This window comes from Phasianus colchicus, chromosome 1 (assembly GCF_987193195.1).
Source record: "Phasianus colchicus chromosome 1, bPhaCol1.hap1.1, whole genome shotgun sequence".
In the NCBI taxonomy this organism is placed as follows: domain Eukaryota; kingdom Metazoa; phylum Chordata; class Aves; order Galliformes; family Phasianidae; genus Phasianus; species Phasianus colchicus.
Window position 1 is genome coordinate 4,414,712 of NC_143436.1, and position 20,793 is coordinate 4,435,504.

The window sequence follows — 20,793 nt, forward strand, 5'->3', positions numbered from 1 at the left end:
TTTGAGGCATATTTTTAAAGGAATATTTCGGAGGCACTTTGATTTATTTGCACACTCGGCTGCCAAAAGCCTTCCAGCAAATTGGGTGACAGACACACCCCAAATTGTCTATCTTCATTCACATCTAATTTGTAACATTAGCTGAAGCATACACTGATTTCTATTTATTTTTTCCTTCTCATCTATAATACATAGGCCGTTGCTTTCAGGAGTTCCCCCTCTACCTCCAGTTGCACACTGTGTCATCTCCTGTCTTTATGTTAAAAATGAGGAGGGTTTGGCTGGTCTCCTGTGCGTGGAGTTGAGCCTGCAGCACGCTGAGCTCGGTTTGATCAGAGCTGTGTGACCGCTGGAACGTACAGTGGCACACAGATGGCTGTATTTTCTTGTAAAAAGGAGCATTGCGTGCTGTACGCGTTGTAACAACAATACCACTGAAGCAAGAGGTCACATTGATCTGTGCTGGAGTTCACCGGTACTACGATTTGTACTGAGGTCAGTAATGAACTGAAACAACCTTTCCAGCATTTGCTTTTCCTAGTGACGGTGCCAGCAGAGGAGCTGGGAACGGCCTCCTGGAGTTTTCAGGGAAACTCATTGTTCACGTAAACCCTGGGAAGGAATTTCCCTTCCTTCTTGGCCTGCTAGGTATGCACTGAACCATACAGTTTGCTTTAGCTGCATACCATCTGCATTTTATTTTTGTTTTGTTTACTAACTTTCCAACCATGTCGGTCATCTTTTAGCATGGCTACATGGCTCGTGTATTCCACTTTTGTCAGCAGCCTTAGTTTTGCCTTGCTTTGTTCTCTCTGAGCAGCCTGATGCTGTGCGGGTTGTTGGATGTTTGGAACAAGGCTTCTCATGGGAGAAACTTGAAATGGGTGGAAATCCTACCTGTGTTGTGCCTGTAGGAGGATGGGCACTGGTTGCTTTAGGGTTGCCACTGTTTGACTTATGTGCAGTTAGATACTGATTGCTGAGACCTGTGGTCCTTGAGGCGTGCTGGTTGAGTGAGGAGAAAAAAGCAGCTTCTTCCTTCTGTGCTGGCTATAGCTCTGCTCAGCATCTGCTTTTATTTTCCCTCCACTTCTTTCCTCATGCTTTCTCAAGCTTGCTGGAAGAATTATTTCTTTCTGAGTTAGTTTCAGCCTCTGTTAGCTTCAGTCACTGTTTCACAATCTGAAGCTGGTACTGCAAGAATGTTCTTGTCCTGGTGCACCAGGAGCAGTGCTGCTGGAGCTGAAGGGGACTGGCAGTGTCTGTGAGCAGAGCGTTTGGGTCGTGACTGTGCTGGGGCCAAATACCAGAGCACTGATAATTGCTCTGCAAGGCTTCCAACATCAGGGCTTATTCCAGAGCAAAGACACGTCAGCTGCTCCACACAAACTCTCAAGGCTCTCATGTTGTTAGAGGAACATGACCGTGTTGCTCCAGGACCCAGGCTGGATCTGTGCGTTCCTGCGGTGCTGTGGCCACGCTAATAAAACCACCTAGAGATGCCAGGAGTTGGCTTTGTGAAGAATAGTATTGTTATTGATAGTTTTTCATTAACTAGGTTACCCCAGCTTCCTGTTATCTGGCATATTTGAGAGTTGACTGTGTTGTATTATGTTGGAGTTCCTTCCTTCTGCTTCATGGTCCAGAAGTTTGGCTGGCTTTTCTTCTGAGATAGCTCAAAGCTCTGTTTTCAGTATCACTTGTGATCCAGACATTGCCAGATTGCTTTATTAGACAAGCTTTAAATATAACTGTAACCATCACCATGTTCCTTCATCAGAGGTAGGTGAGAATAAAAATCAGTTGTTCACTGCAGAAAATTTCATTTTTCTGTACAGAATTTGCATCCAGCAGTAGAGTGACAATAGGCTGGGATGACCGCGTTTAGTGAAACTGCCTCCAACCAAGAGTTCTTGCTGTTAGGTAAATCAAAACATGTTATTCAGAGGGTGGTGACTCATGGAAAACTAAGTAAAAAATTTTATAATCTGATCCTCTGGAAATGCTAAATGGCACATCACAATAAAATTGTCAGCCTCCTTACATAAATTGTTTATGTGCTGCTAATCCTCTTACAATGAAAAGAGCACTCAGTGGGTCTTTGGGGCAGGAAATAAGCAGAACCTTTCAGTTGTGTGTGCTGTCCTGCCTTCTGTGATTGGGTATATGAATGTTCTGCCTAATGTTTGATCTAAAGATCTTGCCTGAAGCCAGGTGGAAGTTCCTATTGCAGGATACATCCCAAGTCTTCTCTCATGGCTGCTGAATAGTCTGAAATACGCTACTTGCAATGGAAGGAAACTGCACAACATGTATTTTGCTGTCATTTCTTGTAGAGTGGAATTCTGCTCTTTCTTGCAGTGTGCTTTACCTCTGTTGCTGTGATCACAGCACAATCCTAATTGATCATCTTTTCTTCCCTACACACAACTTCGGAGTCCTGAATCTTCCTCTTGAATACTTGCATGCTGAGACCATGTTACCATTACGTGCTGTGGACAGCATTTGACACCAATCAGAGGATTGGTAGAGTCCTGAATGAGATGGCCAACCTGTTGGGAATCAAGTGGCTGGGCTAAGGAGGAAAGACATAACCAGAGAGCTTAGACCTTCCTCCTTTCATGTGGGCTAAGTGTAAAAGAGGTCTGGTTTTCAAAGCAGTGGCAGCTTTGTAAGACATACAGTAGATTCATTGAGTTAACTTGCTAAAAATGACTGCAGTGCATGTTTAACTGTGTGGGCTGAAGAGTCTAAATTGAAGTTGGGTGAAAACAGATTTTTGGGTTAACAGAAGTCTGTGCTGTATCTCTGAGGAGTGTAATGAGAGTGGTGTGGCTGCAAGGAAGTCTAGTCAAATTTTCCCTTGTACTTTAACACTCAAATGTGGATAGTAAATAAGACACTGTCCTTTTTGGGTTGTCTTTCCTCGGTTGGACATGTGTTTGCTCCATATCCTTACTCCTCTTCAAAGAGGAAGTCAAGAGGAAATAGAAGATATCATTGACTGTGCCAGAGTGAATTTACGCATCTACGAGCAAGCATAAATGGAATTGTGAAGTAGAACGAGTGGGGCACAGGGAATTTCCAGATCCCAAGGTGAAAAATAACTTCAGAGAAGTGTAGACAAGTTTGAAGCATTACCACTGTAAATAAAAGTTGTTAGGTCCTTTTCTGCTGCTGCCCAAAAGTTTACTTTCTGGCAGCTGAGATGTTTATTTTTTATTTTTTTCATGACACTCAAAAACATGAACAAACCTGTGTGGATTTAATAAAATGTGATTGTTTTCGCTTTGGGATCATAGGATTTTGGGTGGGAAGGGACCTTAGGATGTCTGTAGTTCAACCTCTTGCCTGGTAGACCTGACTGTCACTGGTCCATTTCTGTAAACAGGTTTTTTTAAGTAGTTATGATTATTTAGTGGAAAAAGCCTCTGGCTGATGAAAGGCCAATTAACTTTATTAATGCAATGAAAAGTTTTCAGTCAAGCTTGTTGTTAAAAGTAATAACTGCTTTTCCAGGAGCAAGTGTGATAGTGGCAGAGGATAAAGGGGAAGAGCAGGCACCAACAGTGAACTTGTACTTCAACCAATCATCCTTGTATGGATTTTCACTACTTGCCAAACGTGTCTTAGACTAAATTTAAAGTTCTTTCATTACCACGTCGCATCTCTGAGACGTGTCACAGCTCAGGAGTCAGCTCACTGAAGCTTGAGGAGCCTGGTCGTGTAAGACTGCTGTGGTTTGAATGACCACTTGAAGCATGACATGCGTTCTGCCTGTTTGCTTTCAACATGTGTGGGTATGATTAATGAACCTGGTTGGAAAGTTTTATACTTCCACGTATTTTTTAATTGCTATTTTTTTCCATTTGAAAAAATGAAGGAAAGTACCTAGGCAAGACGGTATGCTTTCCTGTGGCTGGTGGTTGTAGGACAGGCTTGCTTTCTGTCACTGCCCTCTTCAGGACAGACCACAGCTCATCTTTCACATCTGTGTTACACCATTCTCTTCGTAACTCTTCTTCTCCAGTTGCTTAGGCCATGTCTTCCTTTGCAGTCCCCTTAACAAGGCTTCAGTCCATAGTAGTACAGAGAGGCATGGTCCTATCTTGGACCTTGAGGACAGGATTCGTGAAACCAAGGGTGAGGCAGCAGGAGAGCACACCAGGTTGTCCTTCTAACAAAAACATGTTCTATTTTGGATTCTGCTGTACTGGACTAATCTTGCTGGAAGCACTAGAGATCTCCTGATAGAATTTCACTAGATAAAGCGTTTTATATACGTCAGTAGTTCACGTGATATCAAAATGTGGTCCTTTGGGATGTTAGTTTGCAGGAACGTTTATTTTTGAAATTCCTTTAAGAACTGAAAGAAGAACAATAAAATGAAAAATTGATAATTATGTTCTGGTTTCCTGAATCTCTGTTGGACTGACTTCAAGAAGTGTGAATACTCCCAGGTATGACCAAGTCTCATTTGGGCTCCCTTATCCCATGGAAGGTGGTCTTGCAAGGTCCCGTCCATCTTGGTTTGTTTTGTAATGTGTTTGCTCAGTGTACTTCATACTTGAAAGGGAAATAAGGTAACACAAGTTATGAACTTGAGAGAGAAGTGGGAGTGTGTTTCTCATGTAGCTAATGGAGTTCAGAAGAATGGGAGAGAAGAGTTCCTGGGTATCAGCTGAGGCCTTTGGAGGAACGTGATCGAGTTTACTGAAGGAAATAAATCCGTGACACACTATAGAAGTATCCAGCAGATTTGGATGAAGAAGAATGCAGATAATCCCTCTGAAAAGCGGGAAGTTGGGTTGTTAAAATCAGTCCTTGCTTGCTGCAAGTTGTGGTTCTCAGCACTGCTTGGCACTGCCACTTGGCCAAGCAGCATCTTGGCACAAAACCTGACCTTGACCAGGAAATGGTTTTCTCTGCAGCTCAATGTCAAGGAGAGGCAGCTTCGCTTCTCTTTGAAGGCACACCTGGAGAATATGGTTTTAAAATAGATTTTGCTTGAGCAAGTTTGTAAAAATCTGTCTGGGGGACAGCAAATGTTCTTCAGCTTTGCCATGAACAGCCTCTTCCTTTGAAGTTGTTGCAGCTTTGTTATATGATGTTTACGTTGCTGGGACAAGTGTCTCCAACACAAAGACTTACAAGGCAACTTCTGTGTTACAGAAAACACAGAGCAGAGGAAAACAAAGTTTTATATAAAAATCTGAACCCCTAATCCGTAGACTAGATTCACAAGATAAAATATTTTTCCTGCATTTAGCCCATGTTTTCCTTTGTAATATAGTGCACTTTTCAGTTTTAATGGAATTCTTGTTCCTTTCCGTACAGGCTCAGTGTGTGAAGTAATTTCTCTTCTCCTTATGTCAACCCATCGTTGCAGTGGAAAAAAAGGATGTCTGAAACTGGATTATTATGATTTAGCTATGGGGTGAAATAGAAGTGAAGGGTGTAGCTGAGAGAGTGTAAAGTTTTAATCTCACACTGACTGCAGTGGTAGCTGGTAAAAAAATGGATTTCATTGTAATCCACTCTGTTGGTTTCTGATGGACTTCTAGTAGATAGCAAAAGTGTCTGAGGGATGAACTTGAGGGGTACCTGACCTTTGGTTGGAGATGGTCATGTTTCTAAGCATGCTGTATAATGGGGTGACTGCAGAAATAGTGAGTGATAGCATCACATTGTTACTAGCAAGGCATTCCAGATAAAAGGTGGACAGCCTTGCAGGTTTTTGCTTCTTCCCTGTGCCAATGGCTGTTGCCACTGTGCAGGGGGGAGCTAGGGCAGATCTTGTAGGAAGCAGTCAATCAGGTTAGCATTGCTGAGGGAACCAGATAGAAAGCCAGTGCTTTAAAGATGTGCAGCCTGATGTTACCTTTGACATTTGTTTTATTATTTCAGCACACTGCTTATTTTCTGGGAGCATTAGTCTCTTTTTTTGCGAAGGAAATACAGAGACTCAAGGCTTTAAGTGGTACTGAGAAAAACAGCAAAGCACAGAGAGATAGGGACTGGAAAGATGGGTTTAGCTGAACACTGTGTTGCTCTTAAAAGCAGGAAAGTGCTTTCAGATACAGTGGGTGCTGACGAGTCTACCGAAGTACATGAGGATGCTGAAAGTCAAGTTCAGCTACTCAGAGCAGCTCTGACTCTCTGAAAAGGATATTTCTGCAGACGAACTAAGTGAAAACTTCATTTCATCCTGCTTTTGTGCAGAAGGAAAGGAGGTAGGACTGCAGCGTGGGATATGTTGAGAACTGCAGGTAGGTAGATAAACAGGGACAGGAACTGTAATTACTGACTGGTGTTTGGAAAGCACCCGAGTTCTCTGCAGGCCTCCTCGTGAAGCTGCATGATGCCAACCTACTGCAGAGGAGCCACGGTCTGGTGCCAGCGATTCATATCCATTTTGTGGAGTAGTGGAGATCTACGGTGATTAACTGCTAAGTGTTGTTATTAATGATTCAGAACTTCTGGCTCCTCTTTCCATACATGGATCATCAGACTGTCTTTCCTTGCCATTTTAAAATTATTGTCTGAATGACCTGAATGTCTTCGAAGTAGCTTGAATTTTTGTTCTGGCGCAGGCTTTACAAACAAAATCTTTCATCTGATACACTTAAAATTAATTTTGCTTTTTTAATGGGATTCTCTTTACCCAAATTTACATGATTGAGCTTGCAGTCTGTTGGAGATGTTCTCTTTCAGTGATGAATTTGCCTGAGCATCTTGTAGTATGTGTTGAGCAACACGTAGGTAGCTGTTTGCGTGTCATGCGCTTCCCCGGGCAGATAAACAATGAGGGGTTTGTGTGGCTGTTGCTCAAGCAATACTTCAGAAAAGTTCCGTCCTGCCTGGCAGTCACTTCTGTTGTTGTACTTTGCTCTTGGTGACATCACTGGTGGTAGCTAAATGAAATGTATGAATTGTTTGATGCTCTTTGACCAAGGATGTTGACTTTTCCCAGCAGCCAATCCTGCGCAGCCAATTTAAGAGAAGAAAAACTGTACGTACCGTGATATGGTTACAAGTATGGGTGAGAATGGAGTTAGTCTGTTTATGTAGATGGGAGATAATAATTAAAGAGAACTGGAAGTGATGTGAATCACATTTTCAATGTCTCTGCTGATGCGGAATCAGCTCTGAAATTAAAAACCCTCTACTTAGTTGAAAGTTCTTTGTGATGCCTCTAAGGTCAGTATTAGCACAGGGAACAATGCTGTTACACAGGATTGCCTCTGCAAGGTGAGGATCCAGATGCATTATAAACAGGTGTGAAGTGCTCACAGCAGAGGTCCAGGCAGATTTCAGCTGGGCGTAGCCCATACCGGTGCACAAACACTGCCCTCAGGATGCACTTCTGGCACTCACATGTTAAGTGTTCACATCAATTCTGCAGAAATGATCCCTCCTGGTTTCTTCAGAAGGCTATTTGTGTGTGCGCATGGTTGTCAGCTGGGGAGGAAGGAGGTAGGCTTCATGGTGAAGTTAAGGAGGCTCTTGTTGCTTCAAATGCTGAGAGCAAGGCTCCGTGGCAGGGGAGTTTCCAGGGAAGTTATTTCAAGTGAAGCAGCACTGCAGGGACAAGGGCAATGTCATGAGCCTAAACTCTGTGCTGTAATAGTCACATCCTCCTTAATGTCCTTGGGGTCCTTCCTCCCTGCAGTCAGCTTTTCTGTACAGAAAGAACTCAGCCTTTGATGCTGTGCTGTAGAGAAATCTTTTCAGCGGTGCCCATGTCATCTTGCTCCTAAGACCTCCTTCCATGACCATCTCCTCTCCAGAAATCAAAGTCTGTGGTAGCACACACGGTCTGGGTGACACTGAGGTAAGCAGGAAATGTTGTCCAGAGCTGGTAGCGCACTTTGAACATCATGTCCTTAGCCACGAGGTTATTCTTCCTTCCTTATAAGCAAACATCCTTTTATTAAAGTAGAAGAATATTGCATGATGAAATCTACTTTCTGCTCTTTATCTGGCTGTGTTTACTTTCCAATTAATTCCAATAAGAGTGAAAATAGATCAATCGCTTCCTTTGCGTGTTGGCCTGAATTCTTCATCAGTTCTCATACCCAAGGCAACTGCTGCAGAGCTTCGTTTGCAGATTTGAGCAGGATAGTTATTAAATGAAAATTGTAAGAGACCACACTTGTATTTTTCCACTTAGGAGGAGATGGAGAAAAATCTGCACAGTAAGTCATTATCAGAAAACTCTCATTTTTCAAGGTACTTTTTACAGTAGCTTAAAAACAGAACTTGAAAATTGATTCCTTCGTTACTCATATGACAGGGCTGTGAAGTTCCCTGCTTCCCTTTAATAAGGGAAAGCATCCTAAGGTAGCTGTGTGGAGTAGGGCAGATGAATCATGTTCTGGAAGTGTTTTGTTCCGCTGACCATTAGGGAGGTCCTTGTGGCTAACCTGGACACAAAGTGAGATTAATCCCAGTTTTCAAGTTTGCTTTTCTCTTCCTCCTGGAACACAGTGTATTGGGTTGTCTCATTGGCTTAGACAAGATATGAAACAGATTTTCAAGGATTGCAATTTTAATTTATAAATACCTGCCATTTTATCCACTGCCAAGTTTTGCGGTGAGGTTGGTAATTATGCTGAGAAATGAGCCCACCCATCAAAGCACTTGCTGTTCTCATTTAAAAGCCGTCAAAACATGGTGGGTGCATATTGGGAAGGAGTTTGGTGCTGTTCAGTGGAAACCTGCATTTTGGGACAGCCGTTGCTTTCAGTGGCTTTGAAGGTGGAGCTCAAATTGCTGTAGTCTCCCAAAGCTGTTGGCTTACAAACATTAATGTGTCCTCATAGGAATGGGAGCTGCACCCATAATTCAGGCCCAGGGAGAATAGTGTGATCAAACTGCAGCTACTGCATCATGATGTTTGATGTAGTTCTCTCGGGTTGCTTGTATGTCTAAAAGAGGCCTCGCTGGGCTGTTACTGCAGGATATTACTGGTGCGTGTGGCTGTGTTGACAGAGTCTGCAAATATGAAAGCAGAAGTGCTTGTGCTTTTGGGGGAAAGTTTGCCTAGGGTGCGTGAATATGTAAATACACAAATAATACCAAACTGATGGATGAGGGAAGAGCAAAATTCCTAGAGGGAAGGAAGGGATGGCTGGCTCTATCAGCTGTCCTGTGCTGCCTTGTGGGCACGTGGTGGCTCTTATCTAACACTGATGGTAGTGAGGGCAGTTCTGTGCACATCATCCATGTCATCTGGGGCATCCTTCCAGAGCTAAGTCCTACATAGAGAGGGGGAACAAAGTGGATTTTTAGTTTTGCCACAGCAGTAACGGTGAGCTGTTATTTGTTGGATGGGATGAGGCGATGTTGCTTCCTCAGTCTGGACAAGAAGTATTCTTTGCTGTTGCCCTTGGGGTTTATCAGCAAATTTTCTTTCCTGCTCAAATTTAAATTGAATCTTGTTTTCTTCCCTTTGACATTATTGCCAGTTCCAAGGACTGAGTCAAGTGTTGAAGCGATAATAGTGAATTTTTAATCCTCTTTTTATTGAAATTGCATGGGGCATGTGGGGTGCAATGCCATGACAAGTACGGTCTCTGTGTGCCCACAGTCGTTACAATGGTGCTGAACTAACTTGTTCTTTTTGAGGGAATGTTGGTTGTGGCAGATACATGCTTGTGCTCATGCACTTCTAAAGTGGGCTGAGTGAAATTAAGAAACTGGCAGCAAGAACAAGCAAGAAGCCTAAAGGAACTGATGCTGCCAAATGCTGGCATCCATGTCAAGGCTGGTACCAGGGCACAGCTGGGCACACACCGAAGCATATCCAGCACAGGAGATGACTTGCCCATGAAGCTGACTCAGCGGGTCGTGGGCTGCTGTGTGTTTGCTTATCTGATATGGAGTGCTTAGGTCCATCGCCGTGGGATGCAGAGTGCTTGCTTTTCTGGAGAAGCTGGGTTTTGCAGTGAAAAAGTGTAACACTGTGGCATGGGTAAATCTTCTCCTGTTAGACTGTGCTCTGTAAGTGCTCTGTCCCATCAGTTTATGCTTTTGCTGATGTGTTGGAGAGGCTGTGAACTGTTTTTGTATCCTGTTTTTGAGTGTTTGGGGATCTTTCAGTCTGCTCTGTCTTTCTGAGCATAGTAGGAATGCTTGGATTTCATTAATATTAGCTATTTGGGTTTTCAGGCAGGAAAACTACTTGTTATTTTGAAAGTCTTAAAGCACGCAGGTGTCATAATAAATACGTTCTTGTGATAACCAGCATGTCACGTATTGTCACATATTGATTCCCACTAATTGCAGCTCTGCAGAGTCTCAGCTCACGGTGTGAGCCCTGCAGGGCAGGAGAACAGCAGAGAACCAAGGCATCGTGCCTTAGAAGGTTGAACTCTGCTCCTCCTTCCCCATCTTCCCTCTCCAAACCCAGAAGTGCATTTTCCCAAGACATGAAGTGGTTTCTTAAGACTGTACCAGGGATCTGAAGTCGTGGTGTTGGAGCTCAGGGCTCCTGCAGTCCTGCTCTCAGCTTACTGGTGTGCATTGCCCCCTTGTGCACCTTTTTACATGTAGTTGCCCACGTATCTTGCTGCTTCAACTGCTGTGGTATCATTTTACCTGTACTTTTCCATCCAGGGCAAAAATAGCAGGATAAGCATGGTGATGCAGAGTGAAGTCTACTGTAATTTTACAGATGCCAGGAGCCTCAAACGTGCCATCTAGTGGTATAAACACAGCACTTCAAATAAAGGGCTCTCCACAAATTCACCCCTCTTGTGCTCATTACTTCTGAAAAATTCATTTCTTCTGAACAGAGATGAACACTTAATAGTCCTTGCAACCCATCGGTATTTGAAGTGTGTGGAACTGAGCTCTTTGAGGACTTCTTAATCAGGAGGAGCAAGGAATTTTGTGGTCTTACTGTATAAAAAGTACATGCATGCTCAGGAAGTCTGTACCTTCCTTCCAAGAAAACTTTATGCTGGTGTTGCCTTTCCATGGGGGAACTGAGCGGCCTTTGCAAACGAAATAAATCTTAGGGTTAAAATTGTAGGGGGAGAGGGAAGCAAGGATGGAGAGGGAGATAGCAGCAATAATGTGATGAATCATTGCATGATTTCAGAACACCAACAGAGCTCTGTTGTGAGAAGCCTTGCCTTTGCAGATCAATGCTAGGACATTCTGCACTGCAGCTTGAACCTGAACTACTTTCTCTCTGCTAAAGGAGGCTGCGCCAAATTGCAAAAGACTCAGAGATCACTCTGAAAACCTACTTCATCAGCAAAAATAGGCCTTACAGTGAGGAGTGTTAAAAGGCAGTAGGTTTACACCACAATTTGGCGCATGTGTGCAGTGAATTATGGTCTGAATTAATCTGTCCAGAGTGTTTGTCTTTACTGTTATCTTCAACTTGAGCCCTGGCACAGAATTAAAGTTGTACAGGTTGAAATTTGTGTGCTTGCTGTTCCTAGGATTTTTACCTAGAGGTCATTGTGTCCTTTATTACGGCAAGCATGGAACTTGCCTGCTGTTTGCACTGGATTATATGATCCATCTGTTGTAGCTACCAGAGTAAATCAGGAGAGTAATTCTCTGCTTCTCTCCATACCCCTCAAGTTGTCGTTTTGGAAGTTGCAGTATTGGAATGGAGCCTCTCCTATCAGCTCCTGCAGCTCCTTTGTGCACAGTGCTTGCATGAAAGCGTGCGAGACCAAATGTGAAAAAATTTCCAGCACTGGAACTGCAAACTGAAGATAATCTGAAAGATGCTTGTAGAAAGAATTAGAGAAGTTAAATGTGTAAAAATACCAAGCGAGCCAAGTGGGAAGAAAACCAAGTTAAGTGCTGGAAGTGCATCTGTCCTAACTTGAGGTCTGCTTATATAGCTTGGATAAAATGCAGGAAGAGGATTAAAAGAAACCAAACCTGGAGTTGAGAGGCATCTTTTTGGCAATCTCTTCCAGAGAAGATTGGAGTGCTGTGCTGTGGTGAGCGCCATTCAGAAAGGTGAGGCTGGGCTCCTTAGTCATCTCATCACCTGAGTGCTTGGGCCAGTCTGTTCCCAGTATACGCATGCTGCCAGCAGTGTTTCTGGCCTTAAATTCACAGCCTGCACACCTCAGGAACCCACGGGAACAGGCCCTTAAACGAGATGAAGTTCAGTTTGCATCTGGTTTAGTCCTTGCGCTGCTGCAGCGTGGTGGTACAAAATGGGATGTAGCTAAGGAGAGAAACCATGGTGCTACCCAGGAAGTTCTGTGGAAAGTGCCTGTTTTCATCACTTGAGACTGACTGATTTATTGATAGTGAAGTGGGTACTTTGGCCTTGTTAGCTGTGTCACTGTGTACACCAACTGCATCCGCTCCAGGGAGCAGTGCTTTCCCCCAGCCCGCGTGTAGCAGAGCTGTTTTCCTGATTCCTTCGTGTTCTCTGTGTCTCACTAAGACCACTATAAAACATCATTTGCAAGCTTCCATTTTTGTTTGCAGGCTAAGTGACCCTCCAGGCATGCAGTCTTGCTGCTCCTTCCTGAAGGAAGAAGGCAGTGAGCTCCGGAGTATGACAGGGGTAGCTGGGGCTGTGACTGGGACAAGTGTTTTGTTGGGCTGAGCAAGTCATGTCTGCTGTTAGAGGGGTGAGTTAGGAGGTTAAGGAAACAATGTCTGGGAGAAAAACATGACCTTGTCAACAAAAAGAAAACGCCCAACAATAAAATAAAAGAACAACCTCAAAAAGCAAAAATACAAAACAACAGAAAAAAAAACCCACCACAGTTGGGAAAGTTTACATCATGCACTTGAAAATTGTCTTTATTTTTATTTTTGACCAAAATTTAAATCAGACTTATGCAAATCATAAAGATACACGCTTCCTGCCTCTCCATGTTTGTTTTTATTAAGAAGTGTGGTGTTTTTAAATCAAAAAAGCAGATGCTTCTTATATGTCACCATTCTTTTGGCTGAGAACTGTTAGATTTTATGGCAGGAATTATTTGACTGTACGAATGGGATGTAGCATTTGACTGCAATGCAGGTGTTTATTAATAATATTTAATATGTAGTAGTATAATTCCATTGCACCTACTGCTATACTGGCTTGATTTCATATGAAATAAGTTTCTGCTTCCTTGAAGGCCTTACATAAGTGTTAGCTGGCTACCAATCCATCGTGTTCGATTGCAGTGAAGGAGCCGACTGTGAATGGGCTCACAGAAATAGTTGTAAACAGGTTTATATATAGAAACTTGCTGAAGAAACCTTTCCTATGAACTAGTAGGTTTATTATATGCCATGAAGTCTGCTGCAGCCAGTCGTGAGTGGGTGTGTTGTGGTCGAGGCAAGGTCTGAAAGAGAAGAACATCATCTCTGAAATCATTGCATGGAGAAGGAGCTGGGAATCCAATGGCTCTCTGCTTGTGCTGTAACAAGGACATTTGATAAAAAGCCTTGGAATCCTTCAGCATCCCACACGTGCAAATATAGGTGCCACGCATGTTATATTTGGTTTTCAGCGTTGTTTTGGATCTGTTTCAAGTCTGTCAGCAGCAGCCTTGTGTGGTTTGATCCCTTGCTTTCATCACCTGTGCCCAATTTTAGGTGAGGTGTGACAGCCCCCATCCCTGGTAGTCCCTGCTGGGCACCAAGCTTGGGAACAATAGGAATACAATGGTAAGATGGGCCATGGGAGTTCTGTGCTTCTTAAGTGGGCAGGACCCTCCTTATTCTGGCCAGAGCTCATGGCTGGGGCTCGTGTTTTGAACAAGTATGTATATATCTGACCAGCAGCACAGGGGCTGTGTTTCCTGATCTTTGTTGCCAGCTCGCATCCTTTGTCGTGTGCTCCCATAAGAGTTTGGGCTAGGTGCGGGACAAAACACGGGAAGGCTCGTGCCTTTGTGGTGGATTTGTAAGGATGATTTGTCATTCAGTGCCTCCCCTCCTTCCTAATGAGCTGAATTGTTAAAATATGTTAATGTCAGTAGACATGCAAGAAAGGGTGAAGCGATATACTGACGTGTTGAATAATTAGATCATCTCCCGCGCAGGGAAGAACTCAAATACAAAACAGGAACAAGAAGTGCCTCTCGCCCTCCCTCTAGAGGCACCAGGTCTGGCTCCTTCAGCATGCAGAAGCAGGTTAGACAATTAAATCTTTAGTATGAATTTCTTTTTATCAGATTCCTGAAGATTCGAAGCAAGATGCGTTCTAATTGCTTTTTTGCTCAGCTGTTTGTTTGGTTTTGTTTTTGCAAAGTTGGAGTCTTGTTTTGCATGGCTGAATTTGTGAGCAGTGCATTTGTGATGGAACAACACAAAAGTGAGCGTTTCTGGCCTGAATTTGTAAACACTGTCCTGGTTAACCAGGGTTCCTTGCTGAAATCGTAGTGAATTTCATCCTGAGCAGGAATTGGATAAAGAGAGTTTTGTAAAGGCACAGGACATTGCGGATGCCTTCCTGTAGCATTTCATTCTGGTAAAGTAAGAATGCTTTGCATTTCTTAAAAAGTGTATTTCCTTGAAACAGGAGCTGCTTAATAACCTCAGGGATGGCAGCGTGGTGGGAGCTGCTCCTGTGCGGTCTGTCACTGCTCTGGCCCCGCTGCCACGAGCAGGCATGCTCATTTGTGAGGTTTCCTTGTTTGATAAACATAACACTTGGCTTTTGTTCTCTTACTTAATCATTTCCTTCGAAGAGTTAACTTCCTAAGCAGCCACAGATTAGTTCTCTCAGTTGTTTTAATTATTTTTCTTGTCACGCACAGTGCAGGTCCAGTGTTTGTGAAATGTCTTCTTTTATTTTGTCCCCCCTTCCATTGCTGCCTCAACGACGCTGGCACTGCAGGCTGAGCTGTAAGGCTTGCTGGCATCTACTCATTATTACCAAGTTTCACCTCTTTGAATATCGGTGCTACAGAACTGAGTACTTTTCCCTGAGGGTGATGTGAGCACTCCGGTATTTTGTATTTCTGCACTTTAGCACTGGGCTTCCACGTGCTCACTGCTGAGCAATTTCCTTTTGTACTGCTGACAGGTGACTCAAAGCAGGAGGAGCAGATGTCTGCGGCGTCCGCTGGTGTGACTGCAGCCTTAGGAGATGAGTTTTGGAATCCCCATCAAAGTCAGGATTAGGCTCAGGATCCTCCAGCAGCGCCGAGCCCGCCGGGGGAGTGCAGAGGAAGAGGAAACCATTCACAGCGACTCATCGTGTGGTTGGGTGATTCAGGGGTCTGCTGGTGACGGTCACAGAGGCACGTGGCTCGCTGCACCGTCTTTGTCTGCTGTGCAGGATGCAAACGGTCTCCGAACATTAATTCTGCCCTTTTGATTTTTGTCCGGTGAATTATTTCCAGAAAGGAATTACTGTGTTTTCTGGAATGAGTGTTGTGAAATTCTTTTCTTTACAGTGGGCGAGTTTTCAGCTGGTGATTTATCAACCAAGTATTTTACGGGATCGCAGTTAAAGGCTCTTCTATAAAAAAAAAAAAATACCCGGTGTGATAGGGAAAGTAAAAGTGTCTTGGTTTCCAAATGATGGAGGAATAACCGAAAGAGCGAGTTCTTGGAATAGTAGCTCCATTGGCACTCGTTGGTGATTTCCTGCGCGTTTGCTGAAAGAAGCACTTGGTGATGTGAGTAGGTGGTACTAAAGGGTTATTACGAAACCAATTTCAACCAGACATTTGAGTCATGGATTGGGAAGAAGGAGAGCAGCTTCCAAGCTTTCTCTTTGTTCGAGCTGAGCGCATGAGAGGCACGGGCAGGATATTCTGTGTTGGTGTGGAGAAGGATGGAGCAGGAGCTGGTCTGGCATTCGATGATGCTCTCTTCCTCGTGCCACCGTGTGCTGCAGTGGGCAGTGAGGATGTGGGCTGCAGGAGCTGGCAGCAGCACGTAAGGTGCATGCGGAGCACTTCCCTGCCTGTGGCTCGATTTGAAAATGTAAGTAACTGCTCGTGGCTTCTCCAGACGTGAGAGACAAAATGGAGCTGTGTCAGGATGAACGTCTGCGCCAGGGCAAGCTGGTTTGTTGGAGCAGTTTGGTTCTGTTCTGTGAGCAGCTGAGCTGCCACTGGCAGCAGACAGTTGGCTTCTCCATCAGGGAAAAAAAAACAGGGGGTGTTTAAGGGAATTGGTTTGGCTCCTAAACCGAAGGAATTGTTGACCTACTGACTCAGTTATGAAGAATCAGGGAAACGGTCTTATTGTGGTTTCTTTTGTTGGTAGCAGATTCAGAAGACATCTGTGAGCGTACGGGTAGGACTAGCACAGGAGAGGTGCTTCTGGTACCTGCTGCATGCTGCATGGATTTTGTGCCAGGAAGGAGCTGAGGTGCTGACTGCTCAGCAACACCTAAGCTTGATTTCTGATCCTTTTCCTGATAATGCAGTGGTAAGTTTATATACTTCTCATTTTTAGTGCTCAGATGGTATCTTACTAAATGTAATGGAAAGAAATCTCTTCCCAGCTCTGCGAGTATGGCAAGGTGTGTTGATTTTTTTCATGGGAGCAGCTTTCACAGAAAATGCTAGCTGATCTGCTGGAGTGCAGGGATCTGTAAATAAGGGGGCAAGCTTAGGCCATTGGGTTGACAAAATACAATCTGAAATTGCTTTTCCCTCCCAGCTTCACCTACAAAGCCGTGCTGTGTTGGTGCTAAGCAGAGAGATGGGCCAGCCCTCCATGCCCTAGCTTTGGGATCGTAGCATCCCCAAGCCCCTGCTGCTCCGCTGCTTTCCTGTTGTCTTTGCTGAACAAACAAAGCTTTGGTTTATTTTGAGTTTCATATGAAAATCAGATGTGCGTTACCATGCAGTAAATCCAATGGTACTTTTCCTGAAATATTCCTAGAATAGAAATAATGATATTTTAAGTGGCTTTGTAAATCTTCTGCAAAAAGGCTATCAATTAGTGGTTTCTTAAAAAAAAAAAAAAAAACAAAAAACAAGATTAATGTGTTGTTGGCTAGAGGGAATCATGTTGGCTGCTGGAGCTGTGGCTGGAAGTTGTGCTCCCTGGATCTGCTCGTGACTCTACCACTGTTTTGGGGGTGTTTTGTTGGAGGAGGGTCTTTTGGAGCAAGTCATTATTTATTCCTCAGTTACCCAGTCAGTAAAATGAGGATAGAGATGTTTAACTTACCTTCGGTGCTTCATCAGCATTTATCACTGTGCTTTCCTTCAAAAGAGGAAGCTGTTTTTCTGGTATGTGATACCGTAGCTCTTTGCTTTCCAGAAAATTGTTCTGCATGCATAGATGATAAGAAGATAGGGAAAGCAGAAGAGTGCTTATTTAATTAATCTCGCTGGATGCCGCGTCTCCTCCAGACAGCAGTTGCAGTAAGTGTCGATGCTGTGTGCTCACAGTCCAATGCCAGGAATGCAGAGTGGTGGCTTTCCTGTCCTGGGTGGGTGACATAAGGACGTCTTGCCATTCCCAAGCCATCGAGGCGTGAGTTGTAGGACGGCGCTCAGGAAATATTCCTCCCCCCTTTTCTGCAGTGGCAACTTGCACAGCATCTCCCTGCAGAGCTGGGAATAAACCCAGCAGTTAAATAAAAAGGGAAAAAAAAAAAAAAATACCAACAGAAGGGAAGGTTTAGCATTGTGCTGGATTTCCTTTCCTTAAGTGCTTCCTTTGGACCGCGGGAGAGGAGCTTACGTGCGTGGCGAGTTTCTAGTGAGCAGTTGTACTGAACGGAGTGGGAGGCAGGGTCAGGGAAGAGTCACTTGGTTGTTATGTGGGTGTGAAAAGCCCATGAAAGGGAAAGGCGGGGGAAAATATTTTACTTGAATTAAAACAAATAAAAGGGAACGTTACGTGAATTAAATATTTGAAGGTAGGTTTCTGCCAAGTATTTTTGTGAATTAATGCGTATCTTCTGGAAAGCATTTGTTTAGCAATAAGCTTATCAAAGTGCTCTCAGGAGGGACTGTATGTTAAAAAAAAAAGAAATCCCTGTTTTCTTATCACTTCAGATAGAGAGAAAGGAAGTTGTGGATCTTTATAGCCCTTGAACTGTTAATTGTTAAACGTAAATTGAAGCAGCAGATCAAATTTCTTCAGGTTCACGTTGGAGCGGTTTCATTTACTAAGAAATTGCAGGCAGGACCCTTTTAAGGAGAAGCAATTTTAGATTCTCAGGTGGTTGCTGTGTGCCCACCTGTATGACAGGAGGACTGCTGCTCTCTGAAACCCTCTGCTTTTGGGGAGCAGGCCCTTACTGTCTGCTCACTGCTGCAGATGGTGCACACCCAAAAATAATGGAAAATGTGATCTTGTATTCTGAATGCTGCTGGTTTTGTTTGTTTTTGCACGTGTGTTTGCAGGATCTCTGTTTCCTTGTTAAAATGTCACTAAAGAGAAGAGAGAGAATTTAAAATATGTGGTGCAGAAATTGCTTTTTTTTTTTCCCCCACGCTTTCTGTGATTAAATTGACTGAAAAAATGCAGCACACAGAGGTTGGTTTAACAGTGCTTATTCTGAAGCAGAAAACTGCTTATTACGTTAGTAAGTGGAAGAAGACCTGATGCTACAAGAAACCCTTTATCATAAGCCATATCTTTCAAGCCATAAATTGCATATAAGGAAACTCTGAAACAAGCTGAAATTGGATACACGTAGTATGTGGTCTTTTGCTGTAGTATGATTTCTTTCACTAAAGCACCCTAGTGTTTGACATTTTAGGTGCATGCAGTCTCTTGATAGCATTCATTTCTGCTGACTTCTGAGGAATTCCCACCTGAAAGTTTACAGGCAAGGTATGGAGGCATGGTTGACTTCGCTTTTTCAACCATACTGTGATTTCCTAAGTTTTCATGGCCTGCAGCGATCCAGATGCAGAGTTTGTGGCTGAAGTTTGCCTCCAGGATGGTGAGCTCAAAATTGGGCCTGGCAGAGGAGAGCACTTCCTCTTGTATTGTTCTGCTGGAATCACAATCCAACATTTAAACAAAAATAATCCATCAAGCCAAATAAAAATGTATGCATACCAGCAGCAAAAGACATGAATGGAAGCCATTTGCATCCGTGCAGTTTCAGAACAGACCTGTGCAGCAATCACTGCTCTGCTTGCTTTTTGGCCTCTCTTACACATCTGCTGGTAACCTGGCCTGCTGATGGGCAGCGTTGCCCATTCATAGGTTGGCAAATTGCAGCAGGTAGGCTTTTTGACCTTCTGATCAAAATTTGGGCACCATGGTTGTATCTTTAAGGACCTAAGCGGCTATTGTAGCTTCTCATATGACCTGTTACAACACGTCCTGTACATACAGTTCTATTGCCAAAATATGAGGTTGGCAGAAGTGAGTCATAACTGCGAAGATCTCAGCTTTGCTCTTTGATTTAGTTTTATCCACCAAAAATTAAAATATTTCCAAGAATACAGGTAGGTATGTGCTGTTCTCCTGTTAGGGCAGAGCTCTCACTTGGCTCTTCAGCGTATTTACATAGCTCATAGGTTATATCTTTCCAAGCTTTAATATAAAAGGAGCTGTGTGTACATTTTATCTAATCTTCAGTGCATTAGGCATGAGCAGTTCCTGGAGAAGGGATCACAGCATAGAGTTCTGCCCCTTCTCCTGGGAGTCTCTGTCTCGTGGAGTGATATTTGCCCTGCAGTGCTTTCTCTTTATGGCTTTGTGAATTCTGAATTCCTCCCTATGCTGGCACAGCTCCAGCGAGAGGACAGAGGGCGGCCTCAGCCCGAGCTCTGCCTGAAGTCTGCTCTGTAGGAAGTGGGATCTGCAGGGGGAATAGTGCCCAGCTTTCCAGGTGAGGCCTCGCCTTTGGATTACTCTTTCAAGGCAACAATATTATCTTTTTATGTACAGGTTTCTAGATGACCTTGACCAGGACAGCTGCATGCCCTGCAGTCAGCGTTGCCTTGTGACCTGAGGGTACAGAACACATTGAACTGCTGTGCAGACTCATGTCACATTTAAGGGCTAGCTTCTTCTGTGGTCAGTGCTGATGACCGTGTGGCTTTGAGTTGAGCTGGATCAATTGCTTATCTCACTGAAAATTAGATTTTTCTTTCCTTTTTGGGGGAAGATAAGGTTTCGACTGTCCAAGCTGATATAATTCAGTGCATAGCTGCATGGCTGCTCATGCGGATGTAGCAGCAACTCGTGGTCAGAAGCACAGGAGAAGGTGGGATTGTCCCTTCCATGACACCTGCATTAAGTGGAGTTTGGTAACCAGGATCAGGAAACCCTATTTCACATGTTGACCTCAAGCAAGAGCTAAGCACTGACCTTGTCAGTTATCGGTGCTTAGGGAGCCTTGACCTCCAAATCAAGCAGGTATTGATATTTGGTATTCCTTGTTTTCTGTTGACATCTGCATTTTAGATGTCTGCATTTCACTTGAGCATCACTGCACACACTGTGTTTAATTTACTTTTTTTCCACATCAGTGACAGTCGTAGTCCTTTCCATTTTCTCTTCAGAGTCTTAAGTGCTTGAGAGGGGGGTTGGTGCACCTTTTGTATGGTTTTTTAGTCATTAGTGTAAGTAAGTTGTATAGAAATAGTATTTATAAGCATCCTGTGACTCATAGCATTTGCAGACTCATAGTGTTTTTTTCCAAAAGTGTCACAAATTGTTCTTCTTGGAGCTCGTGTTCCTCACAAAATTTGCCCTTGGCTATAATCTCACAAATAATGCCACATCCTAATTAGAGTCAAGGTAGAATTTATTTTGGTTAGCAAAAAAAAAAAAAAAAAAAAAAAACAAACAAAAAAAAACCACCAAACCTGTTCCTCCAAAGAAGCTAAGAAGCTTTCAGGCCAGAGGTGGTTTCAGGCGGTG

The 20,793-nt window shown here is 43.7% G+C and overlaps 1 protein-coding gene across 12 annotated transcripts in view; it reads left to right on the plus strand.

Annotated features, from left to right (window-relative positions):
• The window catches only part of LOC116239616 (uncharacterized), a 92,984-nt gene that overhangs the window by 40,973 nt on the left and 31,218 nt on the right, over window positions 1-20,793 (plus strand). For 10 of the 12 annotated variants that reach the window (XM_090134266.1, XM_090134226.1, XM_090134234.1 and 7 more), the window contains exons 3-4: window positions 15,017-15,924; window positions 16,210-16,374. In XM_090134266.1, the coding sequence (XP_089990392.1) occupies window positions 15,673-15,924; window positions 16,210-16,374 (417 nt within the window). In that variant the 5' untranslated portion in view covers window positions 15,017-15,672. Of the gene's footprint in view, window positions 1-15,016; window positions 15,925-16,209; window positions 16,375-17,217; window positions 17,938-20,793 lie in introns of those variants that run through there. The other 2 variants (XM_090134257.1, XM_090134217.1) reach the window with 2 other exon arrangements.